This window comes from Diplotaxodon limnothrissa, linkage group LG10 (assembly GCF_057381915.1).
Source record: "Diplotaxodon limnothrissa isolate DT_005_m linkage group LG10, D_limnothrissa_male_GT1.1, whole genome shotgun sequence".
Lineage (NCBI taxonomy): Eukaryota > Metazoa > Chordata > Actinopteri > Cichliformes > Cichlidae > Diplotaxodon > Diplotaxodon limnothrissa.
Window position 1 is genome coordinate 19,552,054 of NC_140605.1, and position 13,201 is coordinate 19,565,254.

The window sequence follows — 13,201 nt, forward strand, 5'->3', positions numbered from 1 at the left end:
CATAAATAAGAAAATCCCGTATAATCAAATATTTGTTTTAACTTCCCTAACCGTAACTTCAAAACACCTTTATCATATTGATTCTTTGGAAAAATAGACATTAAAAGTACAATTTATTCCTATTTCCATTCGATAATCTAAACCTAAAACCAATCATCCTACATTTAACTTTATCTTTATCAACTTAAATCTCCCCACTTCTTGATCTCAATAAGTCAAATGATAGGGTGAGGCAAGGTCTAAAAATGGTTTCACCCGAAGCTTACGCTGATAATGGACCACACCCTTTTTTTCACACCTTGGATCATGTGATGAGCCACATGAGCAATAGTGGGTCAACGACCCTCTTACGGGGCAATCCCCTCTAGGGCTTAAAATCTGGAAGTCTTCATCATTTGGTCTTAGAACTGAAGAAGCTTCTTGGATGAGAGGTGAAACATCTTCAGTTGCTTTTCATTCCAAGCTCCTTAGAACAGGGGTGTCAAACTCAAATACACAGTGGGCCAAAATTCAAAACTGGAACAAAGTCGCGGGCTAACATTAATATTTACTGAAAAAAAAATCTTCCTCCAGATTTAAGAATGAATCTCTTCTTATGGACTCAAACAAGTTTTGCTGGAAAACTGAATATGGAACAAGCAAAGCTTAATACTAAACAATATATATATTAGCTGTATAATACCAGTAGGCCAGCTCTAATAATAATTTGGTATGGCTTCGCAGGCCAAATGTAATTAGGCTGTGGGCCAAATTTGGCCCGCGGGCCAGAGTTTGACACCTATGCCTTAGATCCTCCTCTACTTGTATTACAGGATTTCCAAATTTAAAGCCACAGAACTGTCCTACTTTACCTCATGCAAACATTACAATTTTACTTTCATTAGGATTTACACTTTCCTGTCTACACAACATCTTTCTACTCCATCTAAAGCCATCTGAAGCTCTGATTCTGTCAATACTACAATATCATCTGCGTACAGAAGCACAAGAGAGATAGATAGACCTCAACATCTCCCAAGCTTAAGTTTCTCAGCCAGGAATGACAGCCCTTTATAATGTCTACTTATTATATACTTCAAAATCATTTGTAAAGATTGGAGAAAGTGATGGGGACACAGTGTGTTCACATGGTCATTTTTTGGATCATTTGTTCTTTTACGTTGAGACAAAATAATAAAATCATTAAATCCCAGGATACACTCATGTATGCTGATGGCCTCGTGCTGCTCACCTGCATTCCTGGATGTAGCGCACGGCTTTGGTGAACTCATGGTTCCTAAGGCACTCCAGTATGGCCTGCACCGCTGCCTCTGAGGTGGGGAAGCTGGGCACAACCATGGCTGCCACCTGGGTGGCGTGTGAGTGAGTGTGGGCCAAGTGTTTGTGTTCCAAGTCGCTGGCTACGGCTGCCTCTGCTGCCTGCAGGCTGCTCTTCAGATCAGTAAGCTCTCGAGACATGTTCAGCAGCTAAGAGGTGGAGGGACAACAGATGGTGGTGGGTGAGTGTGTATGTGAAATTTATGTCTATATTAAAAGATTAAATGCTCAAGATCAAGTCTGCAGTGTAGCAGGGTTTTTCTAAGGGTCAACATCATTTTAATTTAACTAGTAAACCATACATATACTTATAAAAGCATATGTCTATTTAATAGGGGTGCAATGATACTCGTATCGATATTGAACCGTTCGATACAGTGCTTTCGGTTCGGTACGCATATGTATGAACAGTACAAAATTTGTAATTTATTTTATCAACTTTCCTTCTGACGATGCTGTCTGTGTTGAGCGCTCAGTGAATCTGCGTTCGACTACTTCGCCTAGGCTGCACTGTCGAGCGCAGATCCACTGAGAGTTCAACACAGACAGCATCTCAGAAGGAAGAGCGCAGGGCAAGCTAGCGAGACAGAAGCTCTCCTTGCAACATGGCAAATTGAACCTCCCCCACCCTCATTCAGATCTGGCGTTTGGAATTATTTTGGTTTTCATGTGACGTATGACCCTGAAGGTAAGTGCGTCATGGACTAAAGTAAAACAGTATGTTGGATGTGCCACGCAATGCTCAATTACATGGGTGGGAACTAGTGTGTTAGCGCAGTTAGCTCGTTAACGTGTTGGCCGTCTAGCCCCATGCATGCGGCGATCAGGGGTAGCTCGTTAACGGAGATTTGCCGTGTTGTGGCGTTAACGCTGACAGCACTAGTGGGAACACAACGAATATGACTGCACATTTACGCCAACGTCATCCTAGTGCAGACAAAAACAACAAGCATGCATGCTACAAACTTTACCCGAGTCATTTAGACAGCCGTTAGCACATGATTCTCCTTATGGGGACCTGATATGTTTAATATTGTGGCGAGCTCAGACAAGGTGGAGACGGAGGTGTCGTTTGGTCTTACTTCCCGTGAGCTAGCCAGGGAGCACAGCCGTTTATCGACATCTGCAGAAGAACACTGCCGCTAGCTAACTGCTCAGCGCGGCAACCGCACAGCAACAACACACAGAGCGCCCTCTGACCCCGGAAGGACACACCGTCGCAGCGAGAAGGCGTCACCCGTCACTATGGCAACATAAACAAAACATAACTGTATAAACAGACCCCCGAACAGCCCTGACCCGCTACATAGCCCCCACCTAAGGGGTCAGTCGTCCCCGACGACCCCATTACCCCACACAAAGTCCTGCAAATGTCCAGGTGCCTTCTTTTGGCGCACCGGCCGGTCACGACCGGTGGGGGAAAAGTCACTCGGGTCAGAACATGGGGTGCCACCATCATCCCACTTCTGACAGCAATGTGGCGAGCTCAGACAAGGAGGAGACGGAGGTGTCGTTGGGTCTTGCTTCCCGTGAGCTAGCCAGGGAGCACAGCCGTTTATTGACATCTGCAGAAGAACACTGCCGCTAGCTAACGGCTCAGCGCGGCAACCGCACAGCAACAACAACAACACACAGGGCGCCCTCTGACCCCGGAAGGACACACCGTCGCAGCGAGAGGGCGTCACCCGTCACTATGGCAACATAAACAAAACATAACTGTACAAACAGAACCCCGAACAGCCCTGACCCGCTACAATATGCTGCTGAGAATATAACCCAGAAGAAGCGTATAGTATAGCTTTTATTTTGGAAAGAGCCATTTCTCTGTAATAAACTCTCTTTTCCAAAGATGAGTGATTCCTCAATCAGATACAGGGCTTGCAAAATCGCTAGCCCGACGTCCCGGGGCTAGCGATCTTTTCCAGTCGGGCTACCAAAATCTATCTCTGCCCTGCCCCTCGGGCTATTGTAGGAAGGAAAAATATATGTCAATGCTTTTGCATTCTTTCGGAAATGTAGCTGGGTAATTATGTCATTGGCATCGGTGAGCCACTGTCAATATGTGACATTGAAATCGCGTTTGAATTTGCGCTTGTGTTTTGCTTTCACTTTGCAAATGTCCAGGTGCCTTCTTTTGGCGCACCGGCCGGTCACGACCGGCGGGGGAAAAGTCACTCGGGTCAGAACATGGGGTGCCACCATCATCCCACTTCTGACAACAATGTGGCGAGCTCAGACAAGGGGGAGACGGAGGTGTCGTTTGGTCTTGCTTCCCGTGAGCTAGCCAGGGAGCACAGCCTTTTATTGACATCTGCAGAAGAACACTGCCGCTAGCTAACTGCTCAGCGTGGCAACCGCACAGCAACAACAACACACAGGGCGCCCTCTGACCCCGGAAGGACACACCGTTGCAGCGAGAGGGCGTCACCCGTCACTATGGCAACATAAACAAAACATAACTGTACAAACAGAACCATGAACAGCCCTGACCCGCTACAATATGCTGCTGAGAATATAGCCCAGAAGAAGCGTATAGTATAGCTTTTATTTTGGAAAGAGCCATTTCTCTGTAATAAACTCTCTTTTCCAAAGATGAGTGATTCCTCAATCAGATACAGGGCTCGCAAAATCGCTAGCCCGACGTCCCGGGGCTAGCGATTTTTCCAGTCGGGCTACCAAAATCTATCTCTGCCCTGCCCCTCGGGCTATTGTAGGAAGGAAAAATATATGTCAATGCTTTTGCATTCTTTCGGAAATGTAGCTGGGCTGTAGCTGGAAATGTAGCTGGCCATTTGCTTCAAAAAGCAAATGGCCTAGATCTTGGTTCCACTTGTCTCTTACCCGTGACTTCAGTGGAAATTTCAAATTCAGGATCTGACACAGACTGATTCATGTCCTACACAGTTCTTACAAGTTCATAGAAATTTCTGTTCAATTAGAACCAAGTATTTGAGTTGATGATTGTAATTTTTATACAATGTTGTAATTTGTTTTTCAACAATTTTTTGATTAATGTTTTGTTTCCTTTACAATATTATACATTAAAGTATAATATTGTAAAGGAAACAAAACAGGAAACAAAACATCAATCAAAAAATTGCTCTCTTTTTTATTCGGGCTACTTACATTTATTTTGGGTTACCAAAAACTGAAGAGTCCCTGCCCGAAGGGCTACCAGGGATTTTGAAATTTTGAGAACCCTGAGATATATTTATTTTTTTAATTACTTTTGTTTCAGCAACATTAAATTTAAAAACTGTACTTTTGAGTTAAAATATATATTTATAATTTTAATAAATGACAAATTAAAAAGGCATGAACATTTTTTTTGTATCGAAAAAATATCGAACCGTGACACCAAAGTATCGAACTGAACCGAACCGTGAATTTTGTGTATCGTTGCACCCCTACTATTTAAATAAAAATAATGTGGCTCTATATATCATAGACATTTTTCTTAGAATGTTCCTTATCATACAGCTGGATGATACAAGGAAAGACCAAGTCACAAGGGGAAATTGCCCTAGTTGATATCAATCACACTGACCTAGAAAACCTCAAATTTGATGGACATTTAATGTTTAACTAATACATTTAGAACAACAACAGTCATGCAGATCTTGGTATTTAATGTGTTTGATTGTGAATTACTTGGACTCTGAATCCTCTCACATAGACATAAGGGAACCAGCATGTTCCTCTGTTAGCCTGCAAGTCACACTTAATGAAGAATGATTTGACTCACCTCAGGCACAGAGCTTATTGCATGAACTTGACCAATGAGCGAGCAGTAGGACTGGAACAGAAGGAGGAGCTGAAAGTGAAGCTTGTAAAGCCTCTGACAAAGCTCCAGTTGCTGGAAGACACAAGTGACAAAAAAAAGCTAAGATTTATCAGAAGCAGAGATCACAAACAATCACAATCACAAATTGTTGTAAGCACATGCAAAGGAATACAAACACGTGACAACAAAACTGACTGATTCAGTTGTGCAAAGTTAATTAAGCAGTTTAAGAGGAATCTAGAGTGAAGTGAAGAGAACTTACTGCAAGAGACTCCATTTGCTAGACAGCGAGAGAGCATGTTAGGGCATCAAGAGTGAAGTGAGAGGAAGACAAAGTATCAATCAAACACATGCACAGCAAGTTAAAAATCCTGACTGTTTACAGCCAGGCTGCCAAGAATTAATCAACACTGTAGAGAAAAAACAGCAACTTTAAACTTAACGACTCCGGCACGGAAAAGAAATTTCAGGAGGATATAACGATATAGAGACAGAGCCAGCGTGCAAAGAGGGCAAACATTTCAATCCACAGAGAAAGAAAGCCATTAATACAACACAAAGATTAAGCTACATAGACTGAATCAATTTGCCAGTAAAAATCTGTGCTTTCATTGGTACAGTAAATAATAAATAAAGTTGTTTGTACCTTCTCCTCTGAATCTCCAGGTTGGCAGGTAACCACACTGTCACCAGGACATCTGGGAAATGTGTCCTTACAGTTCCTGAGCCACTGAAAGACAATAAACGGAAAACTTCATTGGAAAGAGGAGTGGACAGAAGAAAAGGTGGTAAATATTTTATCTGGCACACATTTGAAGGAGGAAATAAGTAAACGTGCACTTACCAATACAGCAGCCTCCTCTTTGGTGTTGTAAGTATCCAGGTACTCTTGCAGCTCCAGTGCACTGAACTTCATCTTTTCGAGGAGGCCGTAGGACATGATCTATACAGACCAACAAGAAGAAAGGAGCAGTAAAAATGAGCTCAGTATTAGATTTGTCTTTGGGGTTTTTAGACTCCCATAGACTGAAGCAGCTACAATACTGTGATCAGCAAGAAGCCTGCCAACTGTACTCACCGTGTCAGCATCAATGTAAATGGTAGGACAATCTGAGCATGTGGTGAGCATCTGTGAGGACCTGAGAAACTTTGATCCAATGCCTCTTAATCCCTCGCCAAGATAAGTGGCAACATCTTTTGTTAAGGTGCAGAATTTTCCCTGGATGTTCTGGAAAAAGACACTGTACTGTAATTCATGCTAATGGAAGAGATATAATATATTATTATACATAATATGAGTGATAGCTTGAAAAAAATGGGTGTACAAAAAACAAGAAATACAAACATAAAAAACAAAACAAAAAAAAAACCCCTAAAGGTAATCCTTCATGTGATGTACCTTAAAGAGTGATGAGAAGACCTGAAATGTGTAGACAGCACATGACCCATCTGAGTCTGTTACAAGCTGGTTGATGTGGCAGCGCCATGCCTCCTCGGCATCGTCACACACCGTGGGTTGGAACGCTGCCAAGATGGCGGAAAAAAATGGAGAGGGGGGAGGAGGAAACCCAAGGTCCTCCAAATCATCAACATCATCACGCAAGCTTTAACAACAGAGATGAGAAAGAAGTGAGTCTGTGCTGTTTGCACCCAGTACGATAAGTATTTGAAAAATGTATCTAACAGGGTTTAATAATATCTCAAAAATGTTAAAAATAGGCAAAACATCCATGAATAATGTCCCATTAGGTTTTTTCTGGCTTAGTAGTTACGCTTTGGGAGTCATTTTCTGTTGCACTATTAAACAAAATCTACATTTTCTGCCATTTTTGGTCATTATCAGAGTTTCTATTGTTGATCAAACGCAACAAAACTGGTGATTTTCCTTTGGCTTGAGCGAAAACTTCTTTCCGTGTGCCACCAAAAGTTTTTACAGTAGGAAAAACCCTGACAGAGACTCTGGCAACAATCCAGCAGTGTATTTAGCATGCAGGGATTAATATTTAAATCCTGTCTTTCAAACTTACCTGGGCAGACAGTTTGGGTCTAGAAAATCCAGTGGAGGCTGGCAATAGTCTGGGTTAAGACCACGGTCCAGATTTGGCAGCTGATTTTGAGGTTGCCCCGGCAAATCCAGAGTGAAGCTCTCTCCACAGTCGGAGCCGGGGGGGAGCTCGTTGACACTCAGCGACAGTTCATCATCCTGGGCCTGAGTGTCCTCGTCCTCACCACACACCCTCACCTGAGAAAACAAAAGCATTACATTTTTGATGTTTCAAAATGTATCTAGGCAAACAACACATCCACGTCCAAGTCTATTATTTCTCACATGTAGACCAATGTGATCGTCATGGAGAGCTCCCTGGCTCGGGGTGGTGGCGTTGAGGGACTGGGGGTCAGCAGATGTGTCGTATGAAGTAGACAGAGAATCGGTGTGATTGGTTTCCTCTGATGGAGACGGGTTGGTCTGGAACAGGGAGGCAAATCATGAATGTTGACTCAGGAAAAATAATAAGCCTTTTAAGGCTTCAGAGGATTTTTAATGTGTTGATTCAGCAGCTAAGGCTACACACAAGCTGAGAATGGGAGAGGCTCTGGCTAGTTGAAGACTCCTCTTCCTCTGATGACTCGTCTGAATCGTGAGGGTCTTCGTGACCCAAGCTGGGGGTACTGCCTGAGTGCTGGCTCTCCTCCAGCAGGTCGCGCAGCTCTGTGCTGTCCAGAGATCGCCGGCGCACACCCCAGTTAAAGTTATCGACAGTCTCACCCTAGATTTAAAAAAACACAACAACAACAAACACACACATACATGTTGGAAGACATGGACACAATGAACGGTAGAAGTAAAATCCCTGCGATGAAGGGAACATTTTTACTTTAATCTCTCAAAACACAAAATAATTGCTTTAGTTACAAGAACAAGATGCAAGATGGACTGTTATTCATGGCATGAATATATGATTATATGTTGGAAAGGTTGTTTTCAGCCTGTAAAATTATCTTTTATAATAACTATAACATATTTATCTCTATTTAAAAAATAGCAGTGCTGTCATAAATGTCGTTCTGCAATCAAGCCGTGAGAGCAAAATGAAGCACAAAGAGGATTTTGTTTTTACGTTCCAGATCAAAACAAAAGAGGCAGGAACACCAAAGAGCTGATGAAGGCTAATGTTAAGTACTCAATGTGAGGGACTTACCTGGAGCTCCTAGGCAGCGAGGGGAAGAAAGAGAGAGACAGAGTTAGAGAGAAAGAGATGAGGTGGGAGGACAGAGAAATACTTTTCAAATATGTTGAAGAAAGACAGGTGGATAAGTTGAAAGACACAGTAAAGGTAAAATGAAAGAAAGGACCACTGTGTCAGCATAAATCAAATGAACACAGGTGAAATACAGTATTATTGTGACTCTCACCTCTCCATCCTCCAGCTCCACATCCAGGAAGTCAAAGTCTCTGAAAACCCTAAACTGCTGCTCACTGGCGGTGTCATCTAATGTGTCCTCTCTGGTACCACCGTCCTCAGATGACACGCCGCTCTCCCGCACCTCCATCATGTCCAAGTCACCACAGGATGAGAAGATCACCTGACAAGAAGACAGAAACAGGTTTTTAGACTTGTCAGAGGCAATTAGTGAAGCCATCTTAATAACAGAAACATCCCCAGAAAACTTTAGAGGTTTTACTCCCTCTACAAAATAGAAACAAAAAAAACAGAAATACAAGCTTGAATTTTGTTGACTGTGTACATAAAGAACAAGTACAACAAGGAAGTTAGCTTACAGATGGGTTCTTGGTAAGTCCAACTTCTTGTCCACATAGAGACAAAACGCTCACCAGCTTCTCTCTGGTTCTTTTCTGCATGTAGAAGAAAAACTCATCAGTAAAGTGATGGATTTTCTTCTCGCTTCACATGCCTCATGCTTTGATGATCAAGGGATAATTTCTAAGCATGTTATAAACAGAAAGTTTTAAATCTGTTTTTCTTGGGCTATTTGAGGTCAGTATGCTAAAGAAGAATGACTTGATCAACACATTTTAATATAATATTCTTTTACAAGTCTTACAAAACCAAGCAGCACTGATGTGAAACCTTAGTTTTGGGCATTGATGCTACCTGAGATAACTGTGGTCGCCTCCAGCTGACAGGCACCAGAATGGTGTTGGAATTGGATCCAGAAGAAGTGGAGGAAGTACTGCGGGTCACAGCCATGGCTCTGGCTTTCCCCTCTCTACCCCCTGATCCTTGGAGCTCATCAAAACGGCGCCCGATCACCGGTGTCTGGGAAGATAACAAACAGAAAGACATGCAAATTTTTTGATGATTTGCATATTGCATGCGTTGAGGAAATCCTTTTCTATTTATGACCTAGCAAAACATGGGGGTGTACTGTAACTGCAAGTCAATGATGGGCATTTACAAAAAGAAGCTCAGTAGCAGCAGCTTTCTTACCTCAGAGATGTCAAATGTGAAATCCAGAGTTTTCCCAGGGAGAGCTTTAGCAGAGCCGTCCCACACTCTGCTGACCTCTAGGTTGGAAAGATCACCCTGTGTGTGGCCGTACACTGGATGAACAAGGCTGGCAGAGCGTGATACCACCAGCTTCAAGATGTTTAAGGCATCCTTCCAGTGTACTGTCTATAAAGTCACATGTCAAAGACAGAGTAAGAGAAACAGCAGTGCATGCAGTGCATTTCTCTAAAATGAAGACCGAGTACTGTCCGACACTCACCTGGACAAACTTCTCAATGGTCTTCAGGACATCAGCGTTGAACTGTTTGACCTGCACAGCAGTCAGGTCCATGTGGCTAAGCAGACAGTAGATGATTTGGAGGAGAGACTGTTGCATACTGGGAAGTCCCTTATCCAGCAGCTTGGAGAGAGAAAGTCACATTCAGTAAGCACGCAGACATAAACCCAATCTTGCTTAAGGGCAAAGTCAATATGTGTATAACCAACTTGTATAACTTGTATAACTTGACTGTAAATTATTGGATTGTCCTTTAACAACTGGCTGAACAGTGAACAGGACAGGCTTCCAACAAATAATCAGCACAAACCACTCACTCAACATTCTTGCACCAGCTTCCATAGAAACATCCAATAAATGTAAAATCCTAAAAATAGAGAAAGATAAGACATATTTTCATATATAGAAGCACTTACCTCAGCCATATAGGTGACCATGTTGAGCGTTATGTCAGAGAAAGCCTCGTGAAGGTAGCGGCAAACCACGCTGACCCAGGAGAAAGGGTCCCTCGTGTAGGAACGTGTCTTATAGAGCGTCATCACATGTGCCAGATGGGACAGCTTTGTGTTCTTTTCCACCAAACATACCTGAGAAAGTAAACAAAAAAGCAGACAGACACGTTATGTGAGAAATATTGCCTTTTTTGATCTTTTAGTTGTTCTTCTGTGTTTTGAAATGTCAGGTTTTTCCAATCCACTCTGGCTTTTTATCTTTCTCCAAATATACATCTTTACTGTTTGTCTAACAAACCTAAAAAAAAGTCAAAGGAAGTAAAGCAAAAGCAAACTAAAGCCTAGACTCAGCCCACTTGAAGAATCCATAGTATTGCAGTACCTGTGCAATCCTCTCAGCACTTTCCTTACAGAACTGATTTGGGTGGCTAAAGTGCTGGACCAGGTGAGGAAGCAGACACAGCACATTCAGAGGAAAGCCTACACAGGGAGAAGAGTTTGAACTTCAGATACAGCCAGTATAAATAAAAATAAACACGTTGCCGTACGACTACTAAACGATACAATATAAAATCCTCAGTACCTACCTATAGACTGTGAGCTGTCGACAACAGGCACGCGGGAGACTGGCGTGAGCTGGCAGAATAGCTGTAAGGTCAGGTCAGATGTAGCCTGGGAGGTAAATCCCTTCAACAAAAGCTGTTGAATCCCAGAGAACCCGCTCCACCTCAGCTGAGCCTGCAGCTTCTCCAGGCGCTCACGGTTCTCTGCTCTGTCTAAGGGCACCTGGGAAATGAGAGATTTTGGCTTAAGTGAAGCTGAAAGTTGCTTGTGGTACTTATTGTCTTCCACCTGCAAACTGAATATCTGAGATGCTAAAACAATGAATGAATCAATAGCCAGTTGCTAGGTCTGTGGTGGCCTTGAATTAATAGGTTCCAAAGCTTTCTTTCATTTTAAAATAGAAGCAGTGTGAGCGTCTTAGGATGACGTAGTCTTCATGGCATTAAGGGAAAACACAGGTTACAGGGAATGTTTGCTTTTTTCTGCTTAATCTTGGCTTTAAGTTAACTGTTGTTTTTACAGATACATACATTGTCCTCTGTAATCAGCAATTTTTTTTATCTCATCTACCTTTGACAGCAGCTTGTGAACGAGGCGAAGTGACATCTGGTATTCAAACTCGAAGTCTGACTCCATGAGCGACACCGCCACCCAGAAGACTGTGGCCAGTATCGACGAAGGATGAGACACGTGCGCGGGATCCGACAGAACGCTGGGATCAATGCGATTTGTCGATGATGTGCAGGAGCCTGAACTTCTTCCTGTTCGTGCAAGGCCGTGACTGTTGCAAGCCTGTAGACCGAAAGCGAGTACAAAATTAGCATTAAGGATTTAGCATTAAGGTGTCAGATTACACAGCAATTTTCCTTTCTTGCCTGTATGCGATCCAGAGTTGCACTGCGAGGGGGATCACTCGACTGGTTGCAACACTCGCCGAACTTCTTGGGGACAGAATAGGAGCGCTGGTGGCGCTGCGATGACAGGCCGACAAATCCTGGGCCAGGGAAGTTCAGCTGACCTGTGCTCTTTCTGTTCATCAGTTTGTCACTTGTCACAAAGTCTGGAGAGGATGTCCTACAAATCAAACACAATGAAAGCAAAATGTTGAATCTGTTGGAGTATCAAGTAGCTCTGAAACACCAGAAGGAGGCTGTTTAAATCTGTACATATGTTGTAATCTTCAAATTATTATTACTTCCAAAGATTTAACATTCAAAGCAGACTAACCTGGTAAGAGCTGCCATAAGGTCACTGTTTTTCAGACACTCTGCTAGATTCACCACTACTGACTCCAGAGTTAACAGCACCTCCATCACATAGCCCTGAAACAGGTACAGGTATGAACATCAGCAATAATGTGAATCTTCACCAAATGCATCAGGTTGAAAGCACTACATCTCTATTATATGTCTCTTCTCTCACCTGCACCTCGTCTCCATGTTCTCCCACCACCTCAACGAGGCGTGAGACCAGATCAGAGACAGCATGGTTGTTGATCGGCTGTTTGAGAGCTCTAAAGATCTGGAAAGATCTGCCGGCATAGTGACGCGAGGAGCTGCACAGAGCCGTCTGTAAGGCCACGTCACTAAGCTGCTGCTCCAGGTGGAAGTCTGTGAAGATGGACATATTTCACCCCTTGTGCAGGTCTAAAATGAGTCAATTATTGCTCCATTTGTGAAGATTGGGTGAGGTCTGCTGTAGCTGTTATTCAGTGGTTTCTCACCTGACTTGGACTCCTTGAAGACAGAGACAACGTGGCGCAGGAAGTTGCTGAGCTGCTCTGTGCTTTTGGAGTTGGGGTTCTTTGGTGTGATGTCCTCATGCACCCACAGTGGCCCAAATGATCTGTGCAATAACAACACAGTACTCCAAGCACTGTATACCCACCACCAGTAGCACCACATAAACGTTACACGAGCAGCTCACACAGTGTGGACTACAGTGAAATTTAAGCGCACGTCACACCCACACGCAGTGTCCACCTCGAGAACAGCACAAAAGATGACCAGAGTTGTGTTTACCTGGTGGAGAGAAACTCAATGAGTTTGTTCGTCTTCTCATCCGTCTCATTGGGCGCATCTTCAAGATCCTCCAGGTCATCGGGTGTTACAAGGGGCAGATTTCCAACACTGCCGGCTGTGCTGCCACCACCCAGGCTAGCAGAGGATGAGTTGGAGGTGGAGCTGAGACCAGAGTCCACCACGGGAGATGCCTGCCACTCCCGCAAAAAGTCTGGTGCGTCTATAGGAATATTATGACATGCTATAGAGAAGTGTACTGCTACAGTAATATAATTTCTGGAGTCTTTAATCTGATTTTTGTGTACTACACTGTT

The 13,201-nt window shown here is 43.4% G+C and overlaps 1 protein-coding gene across 1 annotated transcript in view; it reads right to left on the reverse strand.

Annotated features, from left to right (window-relative positions):
• The window catches only part of fryb (furry homolog b (Drosophila)), a 38,354-nt gene that overhangs the window by 3,131 nt on the left and 22,022 nt on the right, over positions 1-13,201 (reverse strand). The window contains exons 42-64 of the mRNA XM_085364546.1: positions 12,888-13,107; positions 12,590-12,711; positions 12,289-12,476; positions 12,094-12,188; positions 11,742-11,940; positions 11,437-11,658; positions 10,890-11,088; positions 10,685-10,782; positions 10,267-10,437; positions 9,833-9,973; positions 9,553-9,738; positions 9,217-9,381; positions 8,883-8,957; positions 8,516-8,686; positions 7,675-7,869; positions 7,431-7,568; positions 7,129-7,343; positions 6,501-6,705; positions 6,180-6,329; positions 5,946-6,044; positions 5,748-5,831; positions 5,063-5,173; positions 1,232-1,467 (exon numbers count right to left, since the gene is read on the reverse strand). Coding sequence (XP_085220672.1) covers positions 1,232-1,467; positions 5,063-5,173; positions 5,748-5,831; positions 5,946-6,044; positions 6,180-6,329; positions 6,501-6,705; positions 7,129-7,343; positions 7,431-7,568; positions 7,675-7,869; positions 8,516-8,686; positions 8,883-8,957; positions 9,217-9,381; positions 9,553-9,738; positions 9,833-9,973; positions 10,267-10,437; positions 10,685-10,782; positions 10,890-11,088; positions 11,437-11,658; positions 11,742-11,940; positions 12,094-12,188; positions 12,289-12,476; positions 12,590-12,711; positions 12,888-13,107 — 3,685 coding nt within the window. The remainder of the gene's footprint in view (positions 1-1,231; positions 1,468-5,062; positions 5,174-5,747; positions 5,832-5,945; positions 6,045-6,179; positions 6,330-6,500; positions 6,706-7,128; positions 7,344-7,430; positions 7,569-7,674; positions 7,870-8,515; positions 8,687-8,882; positions 8,958-9,216; positions 9,382-9,552; positions 9,739-9,832; positions 9,974-10,266; positions 10,438-10,684; positions 10,783-10,889; positions 11,089-11,436; positions 11,659-11,741; positions 11,941-12,093; positions 12,189-12,288; positions 12,477-12,589; positions 12,712-12,887; positions 13,108-13,201) is intronic.